At 43.9% G+C, this 27,366-nt stretch overlaps 1 protein-coding gene across 2 annotated transcripts in view; it reads right to left on the bottom strand.

Moving 5' to 3' along the window:
- Positions 1-27,366, bottom strand: part of FANK1 (fibronectin type III and ankyrin repeat domains 1) — a 114,345-nt gene that overhangs the window by 11,541 nt on the left and 75,438 nt on the right. For both annotated transcript variants that reach the window (XM_029245649.1, XM_029245650.1), the window contains exons 2-3: positions 13,172-13,349; positions 5,625-5,749 (exon numbers count right to left, since the gene is read on the bottom strand). In XM_029245649.1, the coding sequence (XP_029101482.1) occupies positions 5,625-5,749; positions 13,172-13,349 (303 nt within the window). The remainder of the gene's footprint in view (positions 1-5,624; positions 5,750-13,171; positions 13,350-27,366) is intronic.

The raw sequence follows: 27,366 nt of genomic DNA, 5'->3' as shown, positions 1-27,366 counted from the left end.
GGACGCCAGTTCCCAGGCACAGGAGCCGAGTTTCTCCCGGTTTCCATGGAGGATTTTTCGCTGGACAAAGTACAAACCGGGAAACAGTGGGGCAGAAGAATGAAGAGATCCCTGTCAGAGTGACCTTTAGCTGATACCCTTTTCTTCTGTTCTGGTAAAAATAAATTCAAGCCAAGCTAAAACTGTTTTGAAATAACAATTTTGTCTGCTTCAGCTTGCCAATCTCCTCAAGATGTCTTAGCTACATTATACTTCCTTTTCATCATTCCACACATAGTTTTAAACCAAAAGCCTCAAATAAATGTATCATGATAACCCACCAGAGGACAAGGCCCACGGCAGTCCCTGGCCTTCTGAGGGAGGTCATGGCTTTCGCGAGGGGCTGTGGGAGGGGGCAGACTTTTGCCCCCCTGGAGGACATTTGGTAAAGTCTAGTAACATTTTTGGTTGTCACAACTTAAGGATTGGTACTACTGGCATCTAGTGGCTGGAGGCCAGGGATACCTCTAAACATCCTACAGACACGGGGCAGCCCCAGTCACCAACCATGAAGATTCTGAGAATCCCTGCACTAGAGTCATACTGACTTAACATGACCCATACTTTAGTGGGCAAATGAAACCCATGGAAAGCTCCTCTTCCCTCTCGCTTCCCAGAGAGGAGGAGAAGGACGGTGTGGTGGGAAAGTCTTCATTATCTCACCAAACAGCCCCTACTTCTGTGACTCTCAAACGTCAACTGCCACTAAAAACACCAAAATAAGTGATTTGCACAGAATCATCTAGAAGGACATAGGAAGCTCATTCTATTTCTACTGAATTTTAAAGTATGGTATCCTAACTAGATCCAATTAACTAAGCTGTCTCTAGAACTTCACATGATGCTTTTAATCTCCTTCAGACCACAAAACGGGGCCAGAAAGGCGGAGTGAGTTGTCCAAGGTCACCCAGATAGGAGGGGGCAACATCAGAGCTCAAAGGGAGGTCTTCCGAAAGGCCACACTCCTTCGTTTGGGGCTTAATAGATGTCGAGGTAGCTGACCAATCCGTTCTATGCTTCCGCTCTTACTAAATTTTGTATACAAGCAGACATCTTAAATACACACACGTGAACCCCCAGCCCCTGCAAAGTGTGAAGTGCAAGGGGAGGCCTAAAGCTTAGAAAGCTTCGGAAAAGTGCTAACTTCTTGGGATTTGAGGGAAAGCTCTAAAAGCACACGCAGCACCCAGCACATTACGCCCTGACCACCTCAGTCCACATCATCCCTCTTACCTGCCCAGCATGGCTCTCCCGGTACGGGCACTTCCCATCCTACCCAGGGAGCTCTGTGGCGTGCAAATATCAGAAAACAGAATAAGTTCATTTCGTGCTTAGAAGCTTGAGGACCGTGCATAGCAGAGACCAGGGTATCTTGATATTACGGTATCATTTCAATAAATGTATTGCCTATTCCAGCTTCTGCGAGGGGTCATCAGCACTCTCCCAACTTATTCTGGGATCAAAGGGACATCTCACGGAAGAGAAGGAAAACAACATAATTGTTCATCCTTCCCTGCTTGCTGAGTTCCAGCAAAGGGAAGCAATAACTACCATTGGGGCATGAAAGCTCTTTCTCAGCATTAACTCATTAACCCTCTCAGACCCCTGCCAGGAAGGCAGCGAGGTACTGAGGATGGTGCCAGCCCGGAGAGGAATCAACCGAGGCACGACAGAGCCTCACAGGCTACAGGAATTTGACAGAGAACAGAAAAGCGCAGAGGCTCTTGTTTGCAGGGCAGAGTTCTTTCTACTCCCACTTTAGGCGGGAATCATGAAGAACAGAGGAGACATTCCAGGGTGAGCAGAATGTTCCAGTCCTCTGCCCCCGAATCCTTCAAGACATTGTGGGCCTGGCCCAAGGGACTGCTATCAATAAGTGCAACGGAATATGGAAAAGGCAGGCTTTGCCTTTGTGGGTTTGTTTTTCTAATGTTTACCAGGGTGTCACAATTATTACAAATATTGAACCGATGCTGCCCATGGTGAGGATGCCCGTCATCGAGCAGGACCACAGGAGGGAACGCCTGGCGAGGAGTTGGGGGGGGGGGGGCGGCAGAGAGGTCTTTGGGAAACCACTGCTCACGCTCTGCAAGAGGGTCATTTAGCTGCACATGTCCCGACAGATATTAAAATATGGTGATAACGCCTTCCTTGGTGGAATTTAAGTCTCTATTAAAAACAGTGAATAAATGATGAGCTCATTGGCAAAAGCTGTTTGCCAATTAACAAGCAGCAGCTGTTTTCCTTTCCTTTTAAGGCCCAACTGATTAAAATTGCATGCTGCCTCATTTAAACAAGAGTCTCATGTCCTTTACCTGGGGGGGAAAAAAAGGCTGAGCATCCTTTATTCAAAGTACATGCTTTTGTGATTCATTAAAGCACTTTCTAACCGAATGCAAATGATCAACCCACAGAAGCATTTTCACTTGTTTTATAGAATGTGCACATTTTTAATTCTTTGTTTAGCCGGATCTGCCTCCTTAAGAGAGTCTGCTGTGGATACAATAAGAGCAGCAGCCTAAGGAGCAGCAGCCAGAAGCAAGGGTTACCTGGTCCTTCCCACCCAGGAGAGCGTCCTGAGGTTGAGAGCGCATCCTGGCTGCAGGCACGTGTGCTGTGACCTGACACTCGGCTCCCAGGGCATCACCAGGAGCCTCGTCTCCAGCCCACCCTCGTCCCCGCAGGAGGTCTTGTCTGATGAGCCACGGAAGCCACGGGCTGCAGTGACAAAGGCCTTGGACCTTTGGACCAATTTTCCGCGGCTGCCTCTCAGAAGCAAGGAGAAGGCACACCTGGCCTGCAGGCACCGCCCTCGTCAGCCGACAGACCGAGCCGGTCTCTGCCTTCCTAGAAGAGCTCCAGATGCTGCCCTGACTCCATGTGACCTCTGGCCAAAGGCCCAGGAGCCCCTGCCCTGGCTTTGATGTGGTATTAAGGATCCTAGGGGCCGCCTACCGCAACTGGCCCTATGCCCAGTTCACCCTCACCCGGCAGGTTCAGGGGGCCTCTCCCCAGCCAGTGGCAACCAGATCCATCTCCCAAGAGACAGGAAGGCAAGCTGAGCCAATCAGACCTCCTCCTCCCCCCAGTACTGACTGGGGGCTTTTCGTTCGCCATCCATCCAACCGTTTCTTAAGGATCTTCTATAACTAGACATGACTGACCCATCACCCTGGCCCTTCAGGAGCACGCACGGTAGGCGGAAGACAAAGAAGATGAACAAATACGTAAAATAAGAGGCAAAGGAGCGTTACTAGAGGTGGTGAGACAGCGCCCTGCGCGGGAGCGAAGCGGAGTGCAGAGCAAACGAGGGGAAGCCACACGAGGAATGGCCTGGAACAGAGCTCTGCCCCGGAGTGGGCGCGGTAGGCCCAGCAGTGGGGAGGGAGGGCACCCCAGAATGCAGGGGCAGAGCCAGAGGAGTGCAGCGGTGGCTGGGGGTGGGGGGAACGGGAGGGAGCCCAAAGGCGGCCCGGAGGAGCTGCCCTCCAGAGCCTCTTTCCACACGCTGGGCTCCCTTTGCCCACTTTTCTCCTGCCCCCTCTCCTCCCTTCTCTGTGCCTTCCCTCAACACACAAAGAAGTAAGGCACTGCCTTCTTTTCTTACCCCTAAAAACTCCAGGAGCTCAATATCTCCCATAGAAAAGCAAATGCTTTCACCCTCACCAGATTCAGGGCCAAGCCCTCTTTCCTGACCTGCATCTCTGGAATCGACCATTTCACATCAAAAGTCTCCTCTGAAACTCTATTTCTCCACGGCTAGCTGAGCACTGTTTGGGGGTGTATATGGCATCACCACCCTCAGGCTTTAACTAAATTCTCAGTTCGCTAAACTGAGATCCAATCCCCTAATGCCTTGTTTGCAACGGAAGGTGTTATGAACCAACTCAAAATCTGAATTACCTTTCATCTGCACAAAAATGTCCATCAGTAAATGCCTAAAGGACACTACTGAAAGTCACAGAAAAAAAAAAAATATATATATATATATGTATACAAGCCAAATGCTACATTAACTGAAATTTTAAAATAACGTTTAACTCACAAAAGTTTTAAATAATGTTTAACTCCCTTTGTGCAATCAAAAAAAGATTTGTCTGGGGGCTTCCCTGGTGGCGCAGTGGTTGAGAATCTGCCTGCCAATGCAGGGGACACGGGTTCGAGCCCTGGTCTGGGAAGATCCCACATGCCGCGGAGCAAGTGGGCCCGTGAGCCACAACTACTGAGCCTGCGCGTCTGGAGCCTGTGCTCCTCAACAAGAGAAGCCGCAATAGTGAGAGGCCCCCGCTTGCCACAACTAGAGAAAGCCCTCGCACAGAAATGAAGACCCAACACAGCAAAAATAAATTAATTAATTAATAAACTCCTACCCCAACATCTTCTTTAAAAAAAAAAAAGATTTGTCTGTATTTTTGGTGGGTGGGTATTTTCAGAAGTGAAAAACACTTCTGACCGTTTTAATCTTCACAATATTCTAGTTCAAAGATGGCACTTCATACACACACACCTTCAAAATGTTTTAAAATACCAATCACAGGGACTTCCCTGGTGGCACGGTGGTTAAGAATCTGCCTGCCAATGCAGGGGACATGCGTTCGAGCCCTGGTCCGGGAAGATCCCACATGCCACGGAGCAACTAAGCCCGTGCGCCACAACTACTGAGCCTGCGCTCTAGAGCCCACGAGCCACAACTACTGAGCCTGTGCTCTAGAGCCCGCAAGCCACAGCCACTGAGTGCACGTGCTACAACTGAGCCTGCACTCTACAGCCCGCGAGCCACAACTACTGAGCCCATGTGCTGCAACTACTGAAGCCTGTGCGCCTAGAGACCATGCTCCGCAACAAGAGAAGCCACCGCAATAAGAAGCCTGTGCACCACAAGGAAGAGTAGCCCCCGCTTGCCGCAACTAGAGAAAGCCCACGCGCAGCAACAAGGACCCAACGCAGCCAAAAATAACTTAATTAAAAACAAAAATTCTTTAAAAAAAAAAAAAAAAAGAAAGAAAGAAAGAAAGAAAATACTGATCCCAGAAAATATTTGCACCCTTAGACCTGCCCTGGGTAAAGGATGCGGCCTCTGTCCCCACCTCTGTGTGGGCCCCCTCCCTGCGTCCTGTGGACAGAAGCAGCGCTGTTCACCATTCCTCACCCATAGGTTCCCAGGGATCAACTTGACACTTGCTGTGTCAAGTCTTGACGGATACACTGAAGCTGTCCAAAAGGGACGAAACGCTGAGTGGACCTCTCACCTGAGGTCGCCCGGGGGGCAGCCTGTTTCTCCGCATGGGAACCCTTGCTCGGCCCGCACCCTTCTGGCCCATTTCCTGAGAAAGGTGACTCCATCCTTTTTTCCTGAACGTGCCCTCCCAGGGAAGTGCTGGCTCAAAAACAGCTCTTGCATTTGTTCAAGCGTAATTCGACCTCCCTTATGCGACGGCCAGGCCCGGCCAGTGAACAATGTTATCACAGTGCTTAGAAATGGAACGGTTTCTGTTTCCGGTAAGGCCGAGCAGAAAGCAGAATACCTTCACCTTCACATTGCTTGTCACCTTTAGACAAATGAGTTTCGAGTTCTGCATACTCACTGGTCGTAGATACCGAGACCACCGGGCTGTACTCATGCTCTCCGGAGGGGCTGGTGACCTTCAGTCGAAACCTGTACAGGGTCCGTGGGTCCAGACCTTCCACAACATGCTTAGTCGCGTATCCCCTAGACGGAAGGAGACACACGTGATGATGACACCAGGTAATCGGGGCAGCGTCCTCTGAAAGGTATTAGAAGGGCGAGTGGAAGGGATTTCTGAGCACTGTCTACCCCCGCTACAGAGCTGACCTTGGTGGCTGTCCGTCTCTCACCCTGGGCTGAACTCTTGAGCACGGAGGACAGGACAGGACAGGCGTCCACCCCTGCCCGGCAGGTGCCCTCGATGCTGCAGCCCCCCTCCCCCAGGGCTGACGCACAGCTGGCTTGCGATTTTGTACTTTGGAGAAATGATCACGTTAACCCATGATTTTTTTTTTTGTCCTCATATGGCAGTTTCACAATTGAAAGCTAAGCTCGGCAGTCCAAGTAGCACATACGTGATTGCTGAGTGGGGTCTTCGGGTGGATGGGCGCCGCTGTGTACCTATTGCGGGCAAAATCCCACTGCAGGGAGAGGGCGTGACTGGTCGGAGCCCCCAAGCAGCTGGGGAGGTGGGCAGCACAGAAATGACTCTCCTATCACGCCACACGGTCAGGTTCACCTAGGAAAACGTTTGTGGGAGGCAGGTGCTGAACACTTGGAGAGCAGAAAACTGTTAGAGGCTGCGATGGAAACCTGCAGGCCTCCAGGCAGAAAGATTTGAGTTGGATCGTTTGGAGCTGAAAAACGAGGACCAGGAAACGCAGGCGGGCAGTGCTGCCGGCTCAGGAGACGCTGAGACCCAGTGAAGGTGCCGAGACCCCGGACCTCTGGCCGCGAAGCAGGGCCTGGGGGTCTGGTTTTGACTTGCCCCACTTTCTAGGATACCAGGTCTCCAAAGGTCCCAGGAGTTGTATGTCTATCCCAACAGTCCCAAAATCTCAGCTCCCCTTTGCTGCCGAAAACTTTTATTAGCATCTGATTAAATTCCATGTATCTCTTTTCGAAGCCTTCATCTAAATCTTTCTCTCCTTACACCTCAAAGACTTGACCTGTATGTGTGCAGGGCGGGTGGAGAGGGAGTGCGGATGTAGTATCTCCAGCTCTTTTCTTCTTTCCTGCTTCCACACCCAGCCCAGGCCCTGCCCTCCTCCCATCAGGACACTCTCCACAGCCCCTCGGAGGCCAGGCTTACCACCTTTTTTCCCATTTTCTGTCTATAACGTTCCCTTCATTCTCAGAAGACTTGTACAGAGGCCAGAATCATACTTTGGGGTTCACAACTAATCTTTCAAAAATATTGATGTGCTACCTAAATATGTATACATCAATTCCTTTCCATGCAACTCACCAAACCTATCTAGTGCCCACTACCTGGGAGGTGCTGGGCTGGGCTGGGGGTGCAGCCCTGAACCAGTTCAGGGCCGAGATGCACCTGTCAACTCTTGCTGACGGGTGCAAGAACAGGGGCAGTCCAGGACAGTGGGGCGTGACAGCTGCGTCAGGCTGAAACGGCAGCGCTGGAGTTGCCATCATTACTGATAAACCCACTGGAAAAGTAGTGTCTCCCCAAAGATGCAGGCACAGTGACCAGTGCATAGACAGCCAAGCCCACCATTGCTCCAGGGGGAGGAGAACCCTTCAGGATAGTTTAAGACGACCCAGAAGGCCTTCTAGCTCCCAAACTCACCCATCAGACAAGCAATTCCTCTACCATGAGGAGTGAGTGAGGGGAGAGGGGGCCCCAAAGCATGTCCTTAGCAGAGAGGCCTCTGATGTAAAGTGAGACATGGGGCAAGCAACTTCCAGAACAGACAGGAGGATAGGCAGGGGAAGGAAGGATCCAGGCAGTCTGAGAAAGCCACGTGGACTGGAAGGACAAGGAATCCCAGGGGAATGAATGGTTAGGTGAGAGCAAAAGCTGAGAGGAGTCTCAGCTCAGAGACCTGGAGAACCATGTTTGAAAACAGGAAATGATTTCCAAAGACCCTTTGCCCTTTGTGTTTCTCTCCCTTTGTCGATTATCCAAAACGTAAAATTTTAAGCGGAAATGAAGTCCAGAATACTCGGAGATCCCCCTTTTCTGCATCACAAGTTACTCCAGGCACCAAAACCTAAATGACTTCTTGGGCAGAGCTCTAACAGAGCCAAGAAGAAGATGGCGGGGGGCGGGGGGGGGGGCGTTGAGGCCCTTCTGACCTTCGTCTGTGTTCTCCTGCCCTTCAAGGGTGGACGCAGCCCTCTTCACTGAGACTACCCTTCCTTGAAGCATATTTCTCTCCACCTAAAGAAGCCACGTCAGTCAAGGTGGCCTCTAGCTACCCCTCCCATCCTGCAGTTGCACGTACTCTTCCCACCGTTAAGAGTCAAATTCCTCTCCCCTTAAATAGGATGGGATGTGGCAAAGGGATGCTATGTAATTCTGGGCCCAGCCCTAATACTCCTGGCAGCTTCTGCTCTTGCTCCCTTAGAAGCCAGTTGCCATGTAAAGATGTTCAACTTCCCCACTGGAGGGACAGGTTGCCTGGTGAGAGTCACCGGAAGATGCCAGACAATGAAGGAAAACACAGGAGCCCGGTCAGCCGCCCACTGTCCCCGCTGCCCCAGCAGAGGCATCAGACACATGAGTGACACCACTTGGATCCTTCAGCCCCAACAGAGCTGCACCAGCCAAGACCACGTGGAACAGAGACTTGCCCTCCCCACGCTGCCCAAATTGTAGGATCATGAGCAAGCGTGTATTTTACACTTTGACCAAAACCACTAAATTTGGGACAGTTTGTTACGCAGCAATAGATAACTGATACATCATGTATCAACAACAAAGAAACAATAATAAAGACAATTAGGAAATGATACCGACAGCCTTAAGAAGCCAGAAAAACAGAAGTGTTAAAACTAGATACAAATATATTTACCATGAAAGAAAAAGCTCTGAAACCAAGACAAATGTTCAGAAAAGCTGCATGGTCTAAAAAAAAAATAAATAACAACAACAATAAACTAAAATATATCAGCTTGGCACAAAGTAATCTTGTGAGTGGGTGGGTTTTATTGTTACATGAGCAGAGGTGCATAACTATAGCTATTTGAATCATAGAAACTGAGCCCTCAATTTGTGGCATCTGAAAAGATCTTTAGGAGCTCAGTGAGACTACAATGCTCAAACCTCAATGGAATTTAATTGCCAGGTGGCAAAGACTTAACATAGTTTCAGACCAAAATAAAACTAAAAGTGCCCCCAATAAAATCCAATGGTGCTAAACATCATAAGATCACCATGAAGCAACAGCACCTTCATAACCCCTGGAAAGATAAATTACAGAACCGTCTGATAAAACAGATGCCACTGGGCACAGTGATTGGAGGCTGGAGGCTCTCACAGCATCAGTAGAGGTGGCCCCATGGAGAGGACCAGAGACACAGCTGCCCACTAGGGTCCTCCACGACTATAATGCAGACACAGGGGTGACACCAACTACAGCACAGACACAGGGACGTCTCAGAGCAGCTGTGTATCGAACGTCTGGAGATGCACTTCTTTACACGGCCCAGGCATGGTAGCTCAAAGGATGAAGCAATCTTAGAACTTCTCCAAGTTCTATTTCCGGTAGAGGAAATATATCAAAGTGTAAAGCATACCATTATTTCTGTTATCAGCCAAAGCAAATATCTGATGCAAGAGCTGAGCAAACATGAAACATAACAAAGTAAGTACTGAAATGCCCAGAGACTCAGTTCCCAGACTTCTCTTCTCCCACTATGTTTCACCCCCAGCTTTCCAATCCCACCACCTGCTAATGACTCTGAAATCCATTTCTCCAGCCCAGACTCTCCCCTGGCTGGTTCTTCCCCAACTGCATCCTTCACGTCTCCACCTGGATGCCTGATGGTCCGCAAACGAGAGAGTTTGCTGCATCCCGAGTCTCCGTGGTTTGAGCTGCTCAGGCCAAAACCTTGGTGCCACCTGTGGAAGACTGGATTTTGTTCACAGGTACTTGGTGCCCTCCCAAGGATTCTATATCCGAGTGCTGTGGAGCTCAGACGTGGCAGGACTTGCTCTGAGCAATGAAGTATAAACAGAGGTGCAGTGTGTCATTCCGGGTGGAAGCTTCAAGAAATGGGGAGCCCCAATCTCTGCCTCTGCTGGCACCATGAGTAGTCACGTTCAGGCAGAGGCCACTCCGCCAGCCTGGCGACACACCACAGGTGTTCCGTGTGGGAAATACACGGCTGCCGTTGGGAGCCACTGAGCTTCCGGAGCTGCTGCTTCCTGCAGCCCAATGGGGCCGATCCTGAGATGCTACTGACGCCCCTTGACTACCCTCTTTCTTTCACATCCCATATCTGGTGCACCAGCAAATTCTTCAAATCTATCTTCACAAGCCCTGATTTCACCACTTTTCACACTCTGTTCTGTTATCTCCCACCTAAATTATTGCAGAAGCTTCCTAATTAGCCCTCCCTGCTCTGGCCGCCTTCCCTCCTCACAGCCTGTCCTCCACTCAGCAGGCAGAGTGACCCTCACGGAGCATATGCACCAGACCCCTCCCCAGTTTATCAGTGTCCAGTGGCTTCTCACCGCACAGAGTGACAGCCCCCAAGACCCGTCCCCGCGCTGGCCCCATCCCATTACTCATTCACTTCACTCGTGTTTCTGGAACGCCAGGCACGATCCCACCTCCAGACATTTTTGCCTGCTGTGTCTTCTGCCTGGAATGTTCTTCCAGATACTCGTGAGGCTCCAGATGCCCCTCACTTGCTTCTTTACGCAGATTACCTTCTCAGTGAAGCCTTCTTCACCTCCACTCCAAGCCCCCAACTGTTGTGCTCTCCTTTCCACTTGGTACTGAACCACCATCTGACACTGTTTTTACTTATGCATCTTATTTACCGTTTGTCTTCCTCATCACGAAGGAGGCATTTTTGTCTGTTTGTCTAGTGCTGTATCCCCGGCATCTAAAACAGTATGTGGCACATAGTAGGTGCTGACTGAATGAATGAAATGCATGATAAGGGTACCAATTATCATAGGAATTTAGCAGGGTAGATAATAGGATAGTAAAGGTAGCTTCTCAGTCGAGGTAGAATCTGACTTGGGTGGAAGAAAGGATGGAGCAGGGGAGATTTGTCTGAACAGAGAAAACAGCTGAACACACATGCAGGAGAAGTCAAGGCATACTCGAAGGACGGTAAAGCAGATTTCGTTGGAAGGTTTATGCCCAGAAATAAGAAACAGCAAGAAAGGCAGGTTGTGGGAAAACTGTGAAGGGCATCAGATGTTAGTGTAAGGAGTTGGACCTTCATTCTTCAAGCAATGGAAACCCATCGAAGACAATTTGACAAAAGGAAGATTAAAAAGAAAATTAACCTAGCAAGATAGAAGGAAGGGAGAGAGGGCAATGGCCAATTCATTCAACCAGCAAATAAGCTGGACGGTTGTAGGACCTGGGGATTCAGCAGTGACTAGTCAGAAAACAGATCCTACTTGCGTCCTAGTAGGGGAAATGCCACAATCTAACAAGGGAAAGCATAGAAGGGATGTGCAATGGGAGAACTCATGAAAACTAGATGTAACTGGCTGTGAGGAGAGCCCGCGTCAAAGACGACAGCACTGATTCAAGACTGGCTGTTGGAGAAGATGAACAGAAACTGACAGGTCAAGACGAAGTTCTTAAATCCACAATCCCAAGGTCAGATAGTCTAGATAATCGCTTTTTCAAAGAAAGGCATTTGCTAGTTTTAACGATACACCTAGGGAAAAGCGATATAATGGAGAAAAGAGGTCAAGATTAACACAGTCTAACTCTGCCACCTAGTGTCAAGGTTTGTGCTCATTCTCTGAGGGAAAGTGAGCATCTCACAACCTCGCTTAGAGTTGGGGGTCTGAGGCCTCGCTGCTGGCTCTGCAATGCCAGGCAACCGTCCAGGTGAGTTCCCGGGCCAGACAGCACTCAGGCCTCTGGGGAAAACATAACAACACAGAGACACACAGGCTGGAGGCCAGGGGACATGGCTGATCACAGAGCAAAGTAGAAGTGGAGACACAACGGAGCACCCAGGACAGCCCCACCTAACCTGCCCAAGCATGGTTTGTGGTGCAAGAGAAACACGGGAAATAAAATACCTTTTTCTCTCTCCACAGAAATACTTGTTATATCAGCATTCATGCTTTTGGGTGGAAACTACTTACCAGAGAATAACACATGACATGACATGATTAAAATAATATTTCAAGTAGTCGGGCCAGGAATTATTTTCATATGGCAACTACATTTCAGGTAAATGCATGTTTTCTTTTCTAGGTACAAAGAATCGTGCATCAAATCGCAGGGATACCATGGTTCAGGTAACAGTCGAAGCCTGCGTATGTACCCTCACATCAGCACCCTTACCACAATGCCACCTGGAGAAAAGTCCAGCAAAGCGCTGCAACTGTCCCCTGACTGCAGCAGTGCCAGGATGCCGGCTGTGATATTGCCCTACAGTTTTCCGTAATGTTACCACTGGGGAAAATGGTAAAAGGTACATGGGATTTCTCTGTATTATTTCTTACAGCCAGATGTGAAGCTACAATTATGTCAAAATTAAAAGTTTAATATAAAACCGTATCTGCAACTCATTTCTGGTCTTCTTCCTAAAACACAAAGTCATTTTGCAAGCAGTAAAGCTGTCAAAGAAAGAAATAAGGATTGAAGTGATGGCTAAGAAAAAAAAAAAGACTTCTTGATTATTCCTGTTGCATTCATTTATTTATTGACACAACAAATATTTTGAGGGCCTCCTATGTGCTGACACTGTCTTGGAGCTGGGGAAAGAGCCTTAAGCAAGCAGGAATCTTACCTGCTTCTCGTGGAGTTTAGATGCTGGTAGGGAGACAGAAAATGAACAGTAAACAGTAAAATGACTCCGGCAGAGCTAGGTTTCACAACGCAAATGAAACAAGGGCATGGCAGAGAGGACAGCTTGGGTGGAAAAACGGCTACTTCAGGTGGCCTTTTGAGGAGGGGCCAGTATTTGATATAATATGTGCATGGTGTAAAGGAACCAGCTGTATAAAAATAGAAGGAAGTGCATTCAAGGAAAAGGCAAAAAAGACAGGTTCTGATGGAGGCTGAGAGAGGTAGCAGGTTGGTTGGAAAGAGTTAACAAGGGAACAACTTCCGGAGGTCTGGGAGGTTGTCACATCTGTGAACAGAACAGCCTGAGGGGAACCTCATCTGATTTCATCCAACTCAGCTTTGATTCTGTCTCTACGTTTTGGATTTTTTAAATATACCATTAGAATATTTCAGAAGCCTAAGGGGCTCTCAAAGGTCTAGGAGGTTTAATTTCAAAGTGACTGCTCACCCTTATTTTCCAAAATTCATCACTCATGAAAAGAATGAATGCAAATAATGCTGACTCATTCCTTCAATTTCAAAATGAGTCTTCTTGGAGACAATAGAAACCATTCCAGCTCATCAAGAAATCAAAGCAAAGTGTTAAGCAGTTGAACATTGCACCTACGTATAAATGATACCATAAGTGTGCATTCTGGGGTCTTCTTCTTCAATAGAAAACCTGAACCACCGCTCCTGGGGTCCCTGCTGCTTGACTTTCTTCTCCAGATCCCAGTATAATTCAATGCTGTGATGAGTCACTTTGCCCACAACAGGTGGATGAGGCTTTGAGGATGGTGTGATTTCTAAAAACATAAAAATTTAAAAATTAAAAAAGATACAGTATTTCAGGACTCTATTTCCATAAGGAAGAGAGATCAGCTGAGTACATTAGAGCTACTTGAAAATCAGACTGTGTTTTCCTACACGTCAGGCACACATGTGAGTATTCCTCCCTGTGGCTTGAAGAACATCAGAAAAGCATGAGTGATAGAAAATTTGGGTGATGCAGTGAGTTACCACATTCGTCAACGAGCAGATTGTACCATACCCATTGACATCATACTTCACTCATGGACCCTTCCAAGAGGTTACTTAACTTATGGAACTAATTAGATTTTTCTTTGAGCTGATGAAACACAGTTTGCTGCTATCATCCTTCAGTGATCTGGCTGGTAAACAAAGCCAATAGACAAATGATATTGCTGGTCCAAATATTTGTAATACAGATGACAAAGTGTTGATATCTGTTCTATATAAACAGCTCCTACAAACTCACCAAGGAAAAACCCAAAGGCTAATAATATCGATCAGGCAAAAGACGAGCAGTAGACAACACAGCAAAAATAACCAACAGAATGTCCAAAAAAGGCATTTATATTCCCTAGTGGCTGCAGAAAATGATAATAATTGGATATAGCTTTATATACTGTCAGACACTTAAAAAGAGATGTAACTATTAGAAGTGACAATGTCAGGAGAGGACACTCATACATTGGTGGTGGGGAAATATGAATTCTAGCCTTTTTAGAAAGCAATCTGGCAGCATCAATTAAAATTAAAAATACATATACCCTCCTCTCCAATCATGCCACTCTTGGTAAACTCTCCTGCCGAAATCTGAACACACAGGGACATATATACGAGGACATAAACTATTAAAGTTTTTTAGCCATTAACAGTGAATAGGAGATGACCCATTAATAAGAGAATAGTCAAATAAATGATGATATGTCCATAGCATGGAATATTACACAGGCTTTAAAAATAAATTAGTTCTATGCTAGGTACCTTGAGAGGATTTCCAGAAGGTATTGTTGAGGGAGAAGTCAAGATGCGGGGAAAAATACAGGATACAGGATATCCCATTTCTGTAAAAGATGGCAGGGGGCACAGCACACACCGAGCTGTTCTGCATCCAGTTGTTCTGTTTCATGTTAGTTTTGTCTCCCTTGCTAGATTTTAAATTCCTTGAGGGCTGGGTCCATGACTTAACACTTCTTTTAAAACCTCTCTCTGTCCCTCAGGGTCTTTTAGGCCTCAAAAATGTTATCGATATCTGGAGAGAATGCTAATTAGAAAAGATACATGTACCCAATGTTCACAGCAGCACTATTCACAATAGCCAAGACATGGAAGCAACCTAAATGTCCATTGACAGATGAATGGATAAAGAAGATGTGGTGTATACACACACACACACACACATCAATATTACTCAGCCCTTAAAAAGAATGAAATAGTGCTATATGCAGCAACGTGGATAGAACTAGAGATTATCATACTAAGTGAAAAAAATCAGACAAAGATAAGTATCATATGATATCACTTTTATGTGGAATCTAAAAAAAACGATACAGGTGAACTTGTTTACAAAACAGAAATAGACTCAGACGTGGAAAACAAACTTATGGTTACCAAAGGGGGTAGAGGTGGGGAGGAGAAATAAATTGGGAGTTTGGGATGAACAGATACACACTGCTATATATAAAATGGGTGATCAACAAGGATCTACTGTATAGCACAGGGAACTATATCTGTGGAAAAAATCTGAAAAAGAGTATATGTACGTATTTATATATGTATAACTGAATCACTTTGCTGTATACTTGAAACACAACATTGTAAATCAATTTTTTTCTAAATGTCATTGCTTTACCACATTTGCAGCTGACTCCCACTGACCCTGGGCCCTCCTGCAGTGCAGCCCCAGTGCAGACCAGGCTGCCCTGAGCTTGCCGGCCCCAGGCCAGGAGGAGAGATAACCACCAAGTTCCCTTACGTTCAGATCCCAGAGATACACACTAGCAGACAGCCTGCTGGCTCATTCTTTCCAACTTTATTTTGTTGATATTTATTGAAAGCATGGCTTAATGGAATTGGAGAAACCTGGGTCTGAATACATGCTCTGAAACCCAGTCGAAAACACCTCACAGTGGGTTTTGTTTTTTGTTTTTTTTTTTTTTTTTTTTTGCGGTACGCGGGCCTCTCACTGTTGTGGCCCCTCCTGCTGCAGAGCACAGGCTCCGGACGCGCAGGCCCAGCGGCCATGGCTCACGGGCCCAGCCGCTCCACGGCACGTGGGATCCTCCCGAACCGGGGCACGAACCCGCGTCCCCTGCATAGGCAGGCGGACTCTCAACCACTGCGCCACCAGGGAAGCCCCCTCACAGTGTTTTGTGATAAATAAATAACATATATGAAGTATCTAAATCAGTTATGGAATATTTCAGGCAATGGTATCCTACACAGCAGCTAAAAGGAAGTAGTTCTACACTCAAACCTCAAATGAGTATGTGAAAATCACAGGTTCAAAGGATGTACTACGTTATTATACTAATTATGTAAACTTTTATAGAACATACAACACTATATATTATTTATGAATACATAGGTATGTAGTCTAAGTTAAAAACACTGATGGGGAGAATGCACACCGCCAGGATAGAGTTCTCTCGCAGAAGTCAGGGAAAGGATGAGGTTGCTCAGGTGGGGAAGGTGACTTACCACTATATTTGTAAGGTCTCATGCCATTAAGAATTTAAGGCATTTATGGCAAAATTTTAACATTTGAAACCTATGTGGTACATTGGGGTATATGCTGATTTTCAATTATTTTCATATGTTTGCAATATTGATTTTTAAGAAATAACTACAAAAATAAATGCTATACATTGCTCTTATGGAGCTGTTGGTTTTCTTAGTGAAACCTATTTCAGTGTTCTAAGTACTAATCAACACCATGGGGAGAGGAATTAATGATCACATACCATGTGTCAGACATGGGTCTTTCAACATGACTCATCTCATTTTGTCCCAGCAACTCTGGCTGGGGAACATAATGGTGACTCACACCCTTACATTATGACACTGTCGCTGAGCAACTCTTTTCTTTCTCTTTCAGAGCCCCCTAAAACCATTCAAAGGCCAGGACTGGTAGACTGTTGTGGATTACCCTCAGTATAAGTAGAAGCTGAGTAAAATTTCTATTCCAAAGACATCTAGCTTAGAAAACTGGGATTAACATATACACACTACTATACAGTATATAAAATAGAGAACCAACAAGGACCTACTGTATAGCACAAGGTACTATACTCAATATTTTGTAATAAGCTATAAGGGAAGTGAATCTGAAGAAGAATATATATATAATATATATACGTACACACATGTATAACTGAATCGCTGTGCTGTACACCTGAAACTAACATGATATTGTAAATCAACTATACTTCAATTTTATAAAAGAGAAAAATAACAACCCCATTGTAAATTAAGATAGGTAAGAAATTCTAAACGAATGCCAAATCTCCAAAGGGACCAACCCAAATGGTTCACCACAGATTTATATAAGGGATAAAAAGATACCATTCCCAGTTATGCACGTGTCTCTCATGCCTTCTGCTCTTTACTAATCATTGATACAGGCACATAACCTGAGACCTCTACCTGTTAGCTTGGCACTGGCCACAGATGGTCCACCGCCAGCTGCAGGCTCACAACAGAGTCAGAGCCCCCACTGCTAGTCGTCACCCCCTCTAGATCTGGTACACCGGAAAAGCGGTGGTGTCTAGAAAGTTGATTTATTGTTATTCACTTTTAAGGAGTGATCCAAGCTTCTCAGACCCACAGCCTCTCCGAGGCTCAGCACCCATGAATGAAAACTGACTGAAGGCACGGCCGTCATAGCACGGACTTGGCTGACCCCGAGACACCACTTTGCACCACTTTACTCGCCCAGACCCCGAAGGTCAGTGCACTGACCAGCAATGATGTTCTACGTCTTCTTTACTTTGAAGCACAGCTTATCAAGATGCAGTTCTCCAGCTAGGCAAGAGCAGCTTTGGGCAGAAAACTATTAACGCCACACAGGACCCAGAGGGTCAGCCCATGAGTGAATGTCCCCATCAGGTGAGAGCTGTTGGATTTCTAGGTGGCCAAAAAATAGGGGATGAAAGCAAACTTGTTTTGTTTTGGTTTTCAGCCAACCTAGAGTCATTTGACAGGTGTGTTTTAACTTACAGCGTTGTGCCCATATACTGCAGCTTGTGTTTTCTCTTTGATAAAAATTCTGGTATTTTTGTCATGACCAGCTAATACACGTATTTGAGGATGTTAGTTTTAGGATGGATTCTAAAATAAACATAGGAACAGGTCACTAGCCAAAGTGCAAACATCACTGTGCCAAGGGAAGAGAGGCCCTGACAGAAACGACAAGTCCCGGGTCAGCTCCGAGCCTCCAGGAGAGCTGACAGAAACGACAAGTAACAGGCCCACTCCTGGGAGGAGAACAGCAATGACTACAGTACAAGTTACGTGGCACTCACTTTCTGACAGGCGCCATCATGGATGCTTTATTCATTCATTTAATTTCCACTACAACTCTATAAGGATTTTTATCATCTCCATTATAAAAAATCTCAGACACAGAGAGTTTAAGTAACTTGCCCAAGGTCACAGCGCAGTACCTGGCAGAACCAGGGTTAAAACACAGGCTGCCTCTCAGCAACAGAGATGCCATATGCAGACGTGGAGTGAAAAATCTACTACTGGTTAGATCTCCAGATTTCCTCCAGCCACTCATTTTAAATCAGGTTTGACCTGTGAACCCGCTTGAACACCAAGCATATTTTTAAATGACCAAGAGAACTTAACAAGAGAAAGGGAAGACAGTGAAAGCCAGGTGATTGTTTGAATGAATGAAGTGTGGGGATGTCCAAGCAGGACGAGGGAGCGAGGGCAGCTCCCTCTCAGCCCCAGGGTCAGGAGGCTGCTTGTCTTCAGGGACTCGGTCCATAAAAAGGAAGATAAGATGGTCTAGGAGGACCACAGGAGGCCAAGAAGCAGATTTGGCCACATTCACCTTGACACTGTGAAGTGGGTAGGAAGTCAGACAGGTGCCTCTTTATGTTCAGCATGGAATGCAGAGGAGGAAAGGTCCTCAAATGTGGGTAAAACAATTAGAGAAAGAACTCATTGATAATCTGAGAAGAGTGTTTGTACCAGGGCAAGGAACAGGGACTATATCAGGAAAGTATACTAAATTGAGTTTACTACCAACACATGAACAAATTCCTCTATTTTAAATGTTATCATCCTCAAGTTTCACTGTGAAGCTAGAATTGCAAGGGGAGGTAAGTATATCTAGGAGGACAGCCCTGACTCACTCTACTCTGGGATGAACCTACTGGCTGTTTGACAAGTAATAATACATCTTTCCTAAAATGACTACAATCAACATTTTGAAAAACTCAAAAGCTCACCTTTTTTCTATTTCTTTGTTTAACCAGGATGTTTATATCCACATTTGTATTTATATTTATCTAAGTAGAAACGCTATTTTGGGAATTGTTTTCATAAGTTTTATAAAATATATATACAACATACCCACAAACATATATTCGTAGACACAATTTAGATTTATATAAAAGTTTTAGAACTCTATTTTTTCCTGATTATAAGTATCAGATCTTTTAAAAGGTGCTTTTGCTTATTTAAGTCTCATAACCAGTATCCACATTTGGCCAATCACATAATCTTATGTCAAACTCAGGCTTAAAGTTTATTTGAACTTTTCTAAAGATTACTGACAAAAAAGGGGGGGGAGTCTTACTTTCAATTTCGCATCTTTACTTTAAACAACTGATAGGCTCTTTCCATCATGGCAGATTTTTTTAACCTTAAAAGTTTTTCATTTCATTTCATTTGTTGAGACGTGGATGGATCTAGAGACTGTCATACAGAGTGAAGTAAGTCAGAAAGAGAGAAACAAATATCATATATTAACGCATATATGTGGAACCTAGAAATGGTACAGATGAACCGGTTTGCAGGGCAGAAATTGAGACACAGATGTAAAGCACAAACGTATGGACACCAAGGGGGGAAAGCGGGGGTGGGGGGTGGGGCACATGAATTGGGAGATTGGGGTTGACATGTATACACTGATGTGTATAAAATGGATGACTAATAAGAACCTGCTGTATAAAAAAATAAAATTCAAAAATTTCAATAAATTAAAAAAAAAAGTTTTTCAACAGAGGACAGTGGTTGCCAGGGGCTGGTGGGAGTGGGTGGGAGCGGGGCGGGCGGGATGTATAATGGGTGAAGGGGGTCAAAAGTTACAAACTTCCAGCTATAAAATAATTGTCACGGGGATGTAACCTACAGCATGGTGACTATAGTTAATATTGCACATTTGAAAGCTGCTAAGAGTGGATCTTAAAAGTCCTCATCACAAGAAAAAAAGGGAAAAACGCTTATAACTGTATGGTGATGGATGTTACCTAGACTTATCATGGTGATCATTTTGCTATGTATAAAAATGTCGAATCATTATGTTGTACACCTGGTGTCAATTTTTCCTAAATAAAATAAATATATATACTAAAAAACAGTTTTCCAAAAAAATGAAAAAAGAAAAAAACAGCAACAAAACTACCAGGCTGATCTTAAAAGGACGATTATATGAGAATTTATGTACGTGTTGTGTACTATAAAAGCTTTTTGTAAGAAAGTTCTTGTGCAAATCTGACAAAACAATTTTATGCCCCTCTTGCCAGTTGTCAAGTAATAAATAATATGAAAATGAAATATAGAGGGCTTCATACACTGTCACCTTTCAGTCCCTATGGTTACGAAGATGGCATAAAACGTGGCTCTCCAGTGCACCAGAAATCCATTTTAAAAAGCTATCATTTACAAATTATAGGTTTAAACACAGAAAACTATAAAGTTTAAATAAACCACTGAACAATATTAGGCCTTATTCTAAAATTTTAAATATGTAGGTTGTAATAATATAAGAGAAATGTGCCAGCCCCGTAGGAGGAAACTGAAAAGATGAGTAAAAACATTACTCAGTATCTTAATGATAGGCAGCTGAACACATTTTAAGAGCTACAGAGAATTTGTGATCATGATCTGTATTGGAATTAGCAATTCTCATTAGTGTCATGAAAAGCAGGGACTGATGAAGAGAGAAAGCAAACATGAGTACGTTCATCATAAACGTGCAATACCGTAAAAGCAGAATGGTAGATTCCCTGCCCTTCCAATCATTATAAACGTGGAATACCGTAAAAGCAGAATGGTAGATTCCCGGCCCTTCCAATCATTATAAACGTGGAATACCGTAAAAGCAGAATGGTAGATTCCCAGCCCTTCCAAAGACACATGCAAATTTACTGAGGTCAAATTTCATTGACAAGGGACATCTGCAGCCTGGCCTCTGGTGGCAGATGGTCCACAATCAGGATGACAGCACAGTGAGGGGACACTATAGAAAGAACAGTGGTGGCGGCCACCTCAGAGCAATTCATCATAGCTTGACCACGCATTTATAGCAGCCATAAATCAAGAACATATTCCAGATAAATAAGACGTGGAGATCATAATGATTAAAAGTGTCAAAAAATATGTTTGCCATGAATACATATTAAAGAAGGGCTTTTTCAATCAAATATCACAATACCTGCATAGTGATGACAGTTTCTCCTTTCACTTAAAAATGAAATATGACAGTTAAAATGAGTTTCATTCCACCAAACTATTATACTGCTGTCATAAAATGAATCCTATAAAACCCTTATAGATGAAAGGACCAAGGACAGAAGTAAATAATTTAAAAATTTATAAATGATAACTACCAGTAACCACAATTAAGAAAATGCTTGAAGTTTCTACTAACTTTAAAAGGGGGGAGGACTTCTCTAGTGGCACAGTGGTTAAGAATCCGCCTGCCAATGCAGGGGAAACGGGTTCAATCCCTGGTCCGGGAAGATCCCACATGCCACGAAGCAACTAAGCCCGTGCGCCACAACTACTGAAGCCTGCACTCTAGAGCCCACGAGCCACAACTACTGAGCCCGTGTGCCACAACTACTGAAGCCCATGCACCTAGAGCCCGTGCTCTGTAATGAGAAGCCACCGCAACGAGAAGCCCGCGCACTGCAACAGAGTAGCCCCTGCTCACCGCAACTAGAGAAAGCCCGCACAGCAGCAAAGACCCAACGCAGCCAAAAATAAACGTTTTTAAAAAAATAAAAGGGGGGAAATAACTGTGAGGTGTCATTTTATTTATAAAATTGGATGACAAACATGTAATGGTAATATCTTATGCTGTTTAAGATTGTGATAAAACTGGCTTACTTAGAGTTTGTGGATAGCACCATATATCAAACAATCCTTTAGTAAAGCAATTTGGCCATATTCAAAACAATGATTATGAAAATATCACACCTGGTGACCCCGCTCCTAGAAACATGTCCAAAGAAAATAATTCAAAACCAAAAAATAAACTTAAAAGCTAAAATGTTTTTATTATGTATACTTTTACTTATTAAAAAATTTCAAACATATAAAAAAGTAGAAACAATAGTATCGTGAATCCCCTTGTACTTTACACCCAGCTTCGTCAATTATCAGCATGATTATGGCTGATAATCATCTTATTTCACCTATGCTTCCACTTACCTCCATCCATCCCTCAAACATGGATTATTTAATAGCTAAAATTTTTTATTGAAGTATAGTTAGTTTACAGTGTTGTGTTAACTTCAGGTGTAGAGCAAATTGATTCCATTATATATATATTCTTTTTTAGATTATTTTCCCTTATAGGTTATTACAAGATACTGAGTATAGGTCTCTGTGCTATACAGTAGGTCCTTGTTGTTTATCTATTTTATATATGGTAGTGTGTACTTTTTTTTTTTTTTTGCAGTATGCGGGCCTCTCACTGTTGTGGCCTCTCCCATTGCAGAGCACAGGTTCCAGACGCGCAGGCTCAGCGGCCACGGCTCACGGGCCCAGCCGTTCCGCAACATGTGGAATCTTCCCAGACCGGGGCACGAACCCGCGTCCCCTGCAACGGCAGCATCGGCAGGCGGACTCTCAACCACTGCGCCACCAGGGAAGCCCAGTAGTGTGTATATTTTAATCCCAAACTCCTAATTTATTCCCTCTCCCCCACTATCCCCTTTGGTAACCATAAATTTGTTTTCTATGTCTGTGAGTCCATTTCTGTTTTATAAATAAGTTCATTTGTATCCTTTTTTTAGATTCCACATATAAGTAATATCATTTCTTTCTTCATTTTATACGCTAATCTCTAGGTCCATCCATGTTGCCGCAAATGACATTATTTCATTTTTTATGGCTGAGTAATATTCCATTGTATATATGTACCACATTGACTTTATCCATTCATCTGTTGATGGACATTTAAGTTGCTTCCATGTCTTGCCTATTGTAAATAGTGCTGTTTTAATAGCTAAATTTTAATTAGCCTTCACTTTGTATCAGACTGTGTCCTCAGCAATTTACATATATTTTATCATTTAATCTTCATAGCGACCTTAGGAAGCACTTGAATTTCCTCCATTTTAGAGTTGGACCATAGATACACGAAGGTCACACAGCCTTCCAGGGAGGGCATCCAGGAATCAGCGGAACAAGGATTTGAACCCAGGCAATGTGACTCCAGAACCATGCCCTCAAGCTCTCTACATGCAATCTACTACATGCCTGTGTTTAAGTACATAGATACATAAATGATAACATAAAATAAAAACCAAGAGAATCACTTTAGCATCATTGATAACAAAAACTGCAAACAATATAAATGTCTAAGAATATAGAATTTGTTACATACACTGTAGTACATCATTTAAATGCAGAAATATTTAGGCACTAAAAAGCCACATGGAATATATACTAATGTAAGTACGTTTGATATGCTGAGGGAGGAATACAAATTTGCAGACACTGATTATAATGATAAAATCTACAGATGCATATGGACAGAAGAACTGAAAAAAAATTAGAAAAATGAAATACAGTTAGAGTGGTAGAATTATGGCTCGTTTTTTGGTAAATTTTAATGTTGTAATAGCATTGAATAAGAAAAATGGAATTATGCATTTTCACTTATTCTTAATGAAAACAAAATTCAGCCAAGATAAACTAGCAGTCTAGATTCTTCCTCCCTGAGCTTGTTTGTATATAACCGAAACAAGTCTGATAAAAGTAAACCAAGAATTAAGTCAACGTGGGCGCTTCATACATGAGACACTTCAATTACCCTCTGGTTCAATTTATTGACCATTTTGGTGCCAAGCAGATATTCTACATCACATTTGTTTCCAAGGAGTAAGTTTTCATCCATCCATTCATTCAGCACGTTGGTGGGACACTGACTCTGTATCCCAAGGGCCCAAGCACCACCAAGGAGGGGGGAAGGGTTCTAAGGGACCAGCAGGGAATCCTGGCACCAAATACAAACCAGAGACGTGCCACTGGGAAAGGGGAGGCGGCAGGTGCAGAGGGGGCCCCTCATCTAATCTGGGGGGTGAGGTGCCCTTAAGTGAGTTTTGAAGGATGAGGGGGATGAGTCTAGCAGAGCCTGTGGGCAGAGAGTACATCATTTGTTGAAAACATTTTAGTTTCCTTAGAAAATTCTCTCGTGTTTTTATTCCCAAGCATCCTTATCTTTTGAGAGAAAACAAGATAAAATGCAAACTGCTGGAAGTTGCTTCTCCTAGCCTTGCTAGTAAGCTCTTCAAGGGCAAAAGTCACTTCAGATATCAAAAGCCAAACGAAAAAAACTAAACTAACAAGCAAAAACCAAAAGACAAAACCTCCTAGAGTAAAAGAATCGGGAAACACTGCCTCTTGCCCTGACTCCACCACAGATTTTCCTCATCAGGAACATGGGGATAATACCTTCCCACCCTCCCTGTCAGATTTACTGCAAAGAAAAAATAATGTGATTTTAAAAATACTGAAAAGTGAATTGACATGGATAAGGCTTCACAGATATAAGGTAGTAGTAACAATTTTGAAAATGTTCACCTATTTTATACTTTTTGCTACATGGAAACCCTGCCTGGAATTCTATAGTTTAATAGGTAATAGGTAAAGAAGTGTTCTTCCAAGCTATTTCTTTTGCCTAATTATAATAACTACAGGTTACTGCAGGCTGGCTCAGAGCAGGCACCGTACTGGTCAACCATGTGTCTAAACCTCACAACGAGGAAGGGAGAGGAGCTGACCAAGCCTCGAAGAGGTAAAGCAGCTTGTTCAGGTCCTCAGAACCCGCAAGTGGGGAGCAGGGCTGTCAGCCCAGGCCTCTTAACTCAGAGTCTGTGCCCTCAGGCTCAGACTTCGTGGTGTGGAGCCTCAGAGCTCTTCAGTGGAGACCAACAACGAATCCCCATGAGACAACAACATCTTCCACAATCAGACAGGCAAAATCAAACTGCTGATTATTTTCTTTTTGACACAGAGCATGTCATTGAAGCTTAAAATGAATTTATAGTGAGAAATGGCAGGATGTGTTAACAGTGGTGATAGGGCATTTTTCACAACACGTCTGCTTTGCATACATAGGTTTGTTTTTGTGGTACGCGGGCCTCTCACTGTTGTGGCCTCTCCCGTTGCTGAGCACAGGCTCCAGACATGCAGGCTCAGCGGCCATGGCTCACAGGCCCAGCCACTCCTCGGCATGTGGGATCTTCCCCGGACCAGGGCACGAACCCGTGTCCCCTGCATCGGCAGGCGGACTCTCAACCACTGCGCCACCAGGGAAGCCCCAGGTTTTTTGTTTTTTAATTGAAGTATAGTTCATTTACAACATTGTGTTATTTTCTGGTGTACAAAGTGACTCAATTGTATATACATCTTTTTCAGATTCTTTTCCATTATATTTTATTACAAGATATTGAATAATTGTTCCCTGTGCTACACAGTAGAACCTTGTTGTTTATCTACTTTATACATAGTAGTTTGTATCTGCTAATCCCAAACTCCTAATTTATTCCCTCTCCCCTGCCCCCTTCCCCTTTGGTAATCTTAAGTTTGTTCTCTATATCTGTGAGTTTGTTTTGTAAATAAGTTCATTTGTATATTTTAGTTTCCACATATAAATCATATCATATATGTGTCTTTCCCAGTCTGACTTACTTCACTTAGTATAATAATCTCTAGGTCCATTCATGTTGCTGCAAATGGCATTATTTCATTCTTTTTTATGGCTGAGTAATATTCCATTGTGTATATATACCATATCTTCTTTATCCATTCATCTGTTGATGGACATTTAGGTTGCTTCCACATCTTGGCTATTGTAAATTATGCTGCTATGAACATTGGGGTGCATGTATCTCTTCTAATTAGAGTATTCTCTGGATATATGTGCAGAAGTGGGATTGCTGGATCATATGGTAGCTCTATTTTTAGTTTTTTAAGGAACCTCCATACTGTTTCTCCATAGTGGCTGCACCAATTTACATTCCCACCAACAGTGTAGGAGGGTTCCCTTTTCTCCACACCCTCTCCAGCAATTATTATTTGTAGACTTTTTGATAATGGGCATTCTGACCAGTGTGAGGTGACACCTCATTGTAATTTTGATTTGCATTTCTCTAATAATTAGCAATGTGGACCATTGTTTCATGTGTCTCTTGGCCATCTGTATGTCTTCTTTGGAGAAAGGTCTAACTTAAGTCCTCTGCCCATTTTTTGATTGGGTTATTTTTGGGGTGTTTTTGGTCGTTTTGTTTTGTTTTACAGAATACATTCTTAAGAAAACCCCACCACTGAAGGGCCTGACCAAGCCACTCAGCAGAAGCAGAATACCAATGCAGCACACGCAATCTCACCAATGATCAGAACAATGCAATTCAAACAGTGAGATTGCACAGTCATCAAACTTACAAAAACTGAAATCTGCCAATGTCAGAGAACAGAAACAGAGGCAACACTCCTAAACTGCCAGTGGAAGCACAAGTTGGGAAATCTCTTTGGAGAGCAACTTGGCAAAGTGAAGTAAAGTTCAGGAAGTGGGAATTCCACTCCCAGCTACAGTCACTGATATACAGGAATACTCATGGAAAGTTTGCAGTTGGGAAAAATTGAAAACAAGCTCAATGGCTGGCATGAGAGGATTGGATGAATTATGAATAAAATCATACACTGCAATACTATATAGCAGTTAAGATTAAAGTTACAATTAGATATATCTACATTAATAAATCGGGGGCAGAGAGGGGTTGAATCACAAAAGCAAGTTGTGAAACGATATGTACAGAATGATACAATTTACCTAAGGCTCGAGAAAACAAACCTATATCAAAAGGAGGGAGAGAGAAAGGAATGGAATGGCAGAAAAATAATTTTATTGGCAACGTTTTGTTTCTTAAGCCGGATGGTGGCACATGAATATTTATTACATTATTTTATATATGTTACGCCTGAACTATTTAATAAAAGAACAGAACAAGGTACTGCATGCATGGATGTATTTATATCCTACTGTCTTTACTCATCTCCCAAGTAAAAGGGTATCCAGGTAACCTGTTCTTCAAAACTACCTTAAAATGTTATATAAAGGTGGTCCAGTTTAAAATTCAGAAATCCTTGGGAGTTTCAAGTCTAGAATATTTTCTACATTCCAATGACACATTCAATCCAACTAGACTCTAAGCTCCTTGAGGAGACGAGCTGAGGTCCCTTCACTTTCTATCCCCAAAATCATTCAATTAATGTTTGATCCAAGCCGATCTGACATTATTCAAATATTCAAGGGAATTTGGATTACTCCTTAAAATATGTTGCAAGGAATTTAACCATGAAAGGTAAGTAGTGTCTTAACTTATAATATATAACTTAGAATATTTTATTCTACAGCTGTCAATGCTTATCAATACTTAGACTGCATATTATTTACCAGTAGGTGTGAAAAATAGAAACTTCCAATAAGCAGAGAGAGGTCCTCCAGTGTTTGTCTCATGAGTTCAAAGCATCATGTTGCCCATCTTC

This window comes from Monodon monoceros, unplaced genomic scaffold (assembly GCF_005190385.1).
Source record: "Monodon monoceros isolate NGI ecotype Baffin Bay Population unplaced genomic scaffold, NGI_Narwhal_1 Super_Scaffold_4, whole genome shotgun sequence".
NCBI classification, from domain to species: Eukaryota; Metazoa; Chordata; class Mammalia; order Artiodactyla; family Monodontidae; genus Monodon; species Monodon monoceros.
Note: the sequence above shows the minus strand (reverse complement) of the source record. Positions and strands in the feature narration are given on the sequence as shown.